The sequence below is a fragment of the Lactuca serriola genome, chromosome 4 (genome assembly GCF_051521515.1).
Source record: "Lactuca serriola cultivar US96UC23 chromosome 4, Lser_US96UC23_V15, whole genome shotgun sequence".
Taxonomy (NCBI): domain Eukaryota; kingdom Viridiplantae; phylum Streptophyta; class Magnoliopsida; order Asterales; family Asteraceae; genus Lactuca; species Lactuca serriola.
Window position 1 is genome coordinate 381,993,883 of NC_136411.1, and position 3,660 is coordinate 381,997,542.

At 35.9% G+C, this 3,660-nt stretch overlaps 1 protein-coding gene across 1 annotated transcript; it reads left to right on the forward strand.

The window, feature by feature from the left end:
* Window positions 1-264: 264 nt before the first annotated feature.
* LOC145099820 (uncharacterized) lies at window positions 265-654 on the forward strand. The gene has a single exon (XM_079037323.1). It carries the CDS (start codon window positions 265-267, stop codon window positions 652-654), a length of 390 nt encoding a protein of 129 aa, XP_078893449.1.
* The last annotated feature ends 3,006 nt before the right edge of the window (window positions 655-3,660 follow it).

Consider the following 3,660-nt stretch of genomic DNA (forward strand, 5'->3'; position numbering starts at 1 on the left):
ACTCATGAAGTTTCAACAACATACCACCCACAAATGAATGGATAAGCTGAATTATGCAATTGAGAAATCAAGAGCATTTTGGAGAACACTGTGAATATAACAATGAAAGATTGGAGTAATCGTCTCGATGATACTTTGTAGGCATACCATACTGCATTCAAGACTCCAATCAGAATGTCTTCATATCGTATTGTTTTCGGGAAGCCATGTCGATTACATGTGGAGTTGGAATATAGAGCTTATTAGGCGGTCAAGCAATTAAATATGAACATGTATGAATTGGGAAAAAAAGAGAAGCTTGACATACAAGAACTTGAAGAGATCCACAATGAATCATATGAGATTGAAGTTCTTTACATAGAAAAGACAAAAGCATACCATGACAAAATGATTTCTCGCAAGGTATTTGTTAAACGAAAAAAGGTATTGCTTTACCACTCTCCCTTTAAGTTAATTCCTGGAAAATTAAGGTCCCGTTGGGTGGGAAAATTTTTTGTTACTAATGTTTTTGAGCATGGTGCAATAGAGATCATAAGTGATAAAGCTAGGATGATTATTAAGGTAAACGGGCACCATTTGAAGCCTTATTATGAAATATTTGAAGTCAATAATGAGGAAATGGAGGCAATCACAGACCCACAGTACCAAGATTGACAAATCATTTGGGTTCATGTCATGCCACTGACTTAAAACAAGGGTAGCTGCCCGAGAGGCAAATCAGGGGTATTTTTGTCATTTTTGTAAAGATTTTGTACATACATTTTATTTCAAGTTTTTATGTTTCAAATTTGTTAGAATAATTAGGGAGTCTATAAGTAATTTTTATGAGGAGCTGATGTGAAAATTGAAAAAAAATGATGGCATTTCATAGTTTATTACATGGGCCGTGTAATGCATGCCTTTGCAAAATACGACCGTGTAATGCCGATTTGGATCAAAAATTTCTCGAAGCAAGGTCGCGTAATGAGAAGCTTACCATTACACAGGCCGTATAATGCTACATGGTAAAAAATTGTTTTCCTTTTCACTTAAATGAATGCAAATCCACTCTGTCTTTCTCATTCGTACGTCATTGTTCCCCACTTTCTTCTCTCTTTCTCTTCATCGAGAAGGCACACACATTCATACAATCAATTATTGCTCGGATTTAAGCAATCAAGGTATTTTATTTCATCCACTTTCTTCTTCCCAACTCTACAAGCAACTCAGGAACACCATTTTCATGGTGATTTTTGGAAGTTTTTATGAACCCTAGAAATTGGGTTCTGAAATTTTGTTTTAGTTTCTTCAAATTGTTTGTAGGATAATCTTGGGGAAGCATTGTGGATGCGATTTCAAATGGTTTCAAGAATTAATTTCAAATAACATGCTCCATAATTGTGTAATCTCTTTCCAATTCCTTCATTTTGTATTATTAGTTAAAAAACGGTTGAATCTTTGTCCCTAAACTGTCAAATTGAGTGTCATTTTTGTGTTAATTCTTTGAATTGGTTGTTCATTATGCTTAAGTGTTAGATTTATCACAAGTCTAATAGCTTCAACTTCTCATCGGAGTGGTAAAAAGGGTAATTCCAAGCGTTATAGAGTTGTTGAATCTAGTGTTAGTAAACGTGGCCTAAATCCTCCACACCAAAATTCTGGTGATTTGGAATTCTTAGATTCTCAACAAGAAGCTAGGTTTTATAATCTTCTTGGACGTAGCCGTACATCACAGAAATTTACTTTACATGCCCACTCTCTAGTCCCTCCATATACATAAGCAAGTTCGTTCTTTGTTTAGAAATATTTGGTCGGAGGGTTTGTTTCCATTGCATGATGTTGGTTATGTCCAACCCGCTCTTTGGATTCTATCATCCGTTTCTTTCAATAATCGAACTGAGTATCTCTCATTCCGTGCTTTCAGCTGTAATTATCGGTTGCACAAAAATCAATTATGTGAACTCATTGATGCTCCAATTGCCATTACTTACAATCCGTTACACATATGAAATTTTCCATTTCAAGAGGATTCGAAAGACTTTTGGGGGAGAATTTTAGGATTGAAATATTTTCCAATCATTGTCAAGGCATCAAGTATCATTCTTCCTGTTCTTAAGGCCACCCATCACATCCTTGCCTATGTCGTCTTTCCACAAAATGACATAAGCAAGGCTGGTCAAAAAGAATTAGAGCTTATGTGGTGTATGATCCACAACCTGAATCGATTTCCCGATTTTCGATTATGGATCATTTTCTAATTGTTGAAGTTATCCCACAACACTAGTGGTAAAATACTTTACTGGGTCATGATCATAATTATTCTCAAAAACCCAGCTCTTGCCACTCGTTTTCCACCTGGTCTCGATGTTATTTAGGGAGAAACTTTCCTAACAAAAACTTCCTACAAAACATGCATTTGTTTTGTGAAGAAGATATAACACAGATGTTTATTGGGTTGTTGATACTAGCGATTACCTCCGTATTGATCGTCAAAATACCCAGCTTCTTAGTTTGTCCAATCCCGTGCACAACACTATTTGGTGTCTTAGGTCCAATTTAGGTGCCCTGATGCCCAAGCCTAATTATGAGTCTGATGAAGACGAGCTCATTCTCGATGCTCAAATTCCAGACGTTGTTGTTGTGCCAGTGCAGCAAGAACCTGTCATGCATCCCTATGTACATGAAATAATTTGAGTGGTTACATGCTGATAATATATGTTTGCATTGTGACTATTTTGACCTTTAAGAGAGTGTTTGTGAGATGCATACCGAGCTGGTAGAGTAAAGAGAATAATTTTATATTTTTGGAGACGACCAATAAACACACAACCAGCATGTGGACACCCTTATGACTGACACGCATCGAGTGCTTTTCTTGGGTGGTTAACTCACACAACCACCCTATTATCCCCAATATCCACATCTATTTTCACAACCATACCCTCCATATTATCCTCTATATTTTCAGCTAAATCACCCGCATCACGATCCTACTTGGTAGTCGGTCCCGCTCTCTTCCGAAGCATCGAGGACGATGCATCATTTTAAGCTTGGGGAGGGGTAAATTCCATTGCGTTACATCCATTTTCCATTGAATTCCATTCATTGGATTTATATCCTAAAAAATTGCATAAAAATATTTCATTGCATTGGATATATAAAAAACATTACATAATAAAATATGAAGTATAAAAGAACAAAAAGATTTTTCCTTTTCATTTAGGTTTAATAGGACCATATTCATGCATTTTTCTCTCCTCTTTCTTCTCATCATTAGAATGCCTTTAACCTTTTGTCATAATACACAGTCAAGTTCAAAGGTTTGTCTGCTTATACCCCATTTATATATGGTGTCATTAATTTGTGAAACCTTATAACTAATGAGAACACACTTATTTGATAATTCACTTAGTGGTGGTGCATTGAGGTGTTTTATGACAAGCAGGTCCTTTAAAATAATTTGAGTCACAACATGTGATAATCAAATTTATGTCCGTTTAAAATACCCATGAGTACATCATTGTGTGTACCGAATAGGATAAGTATCCCGTTCTCTGTCATGGTATGGCGTAGAAGTTCGTACGGTTACCTGGTTTCGTTTTAGCTTTATATTGATTAGTATATATGCGTTTGTCTCATTTTGTATTCTATTGCTAGAATAGTTGACCTTTTGTTGAATTC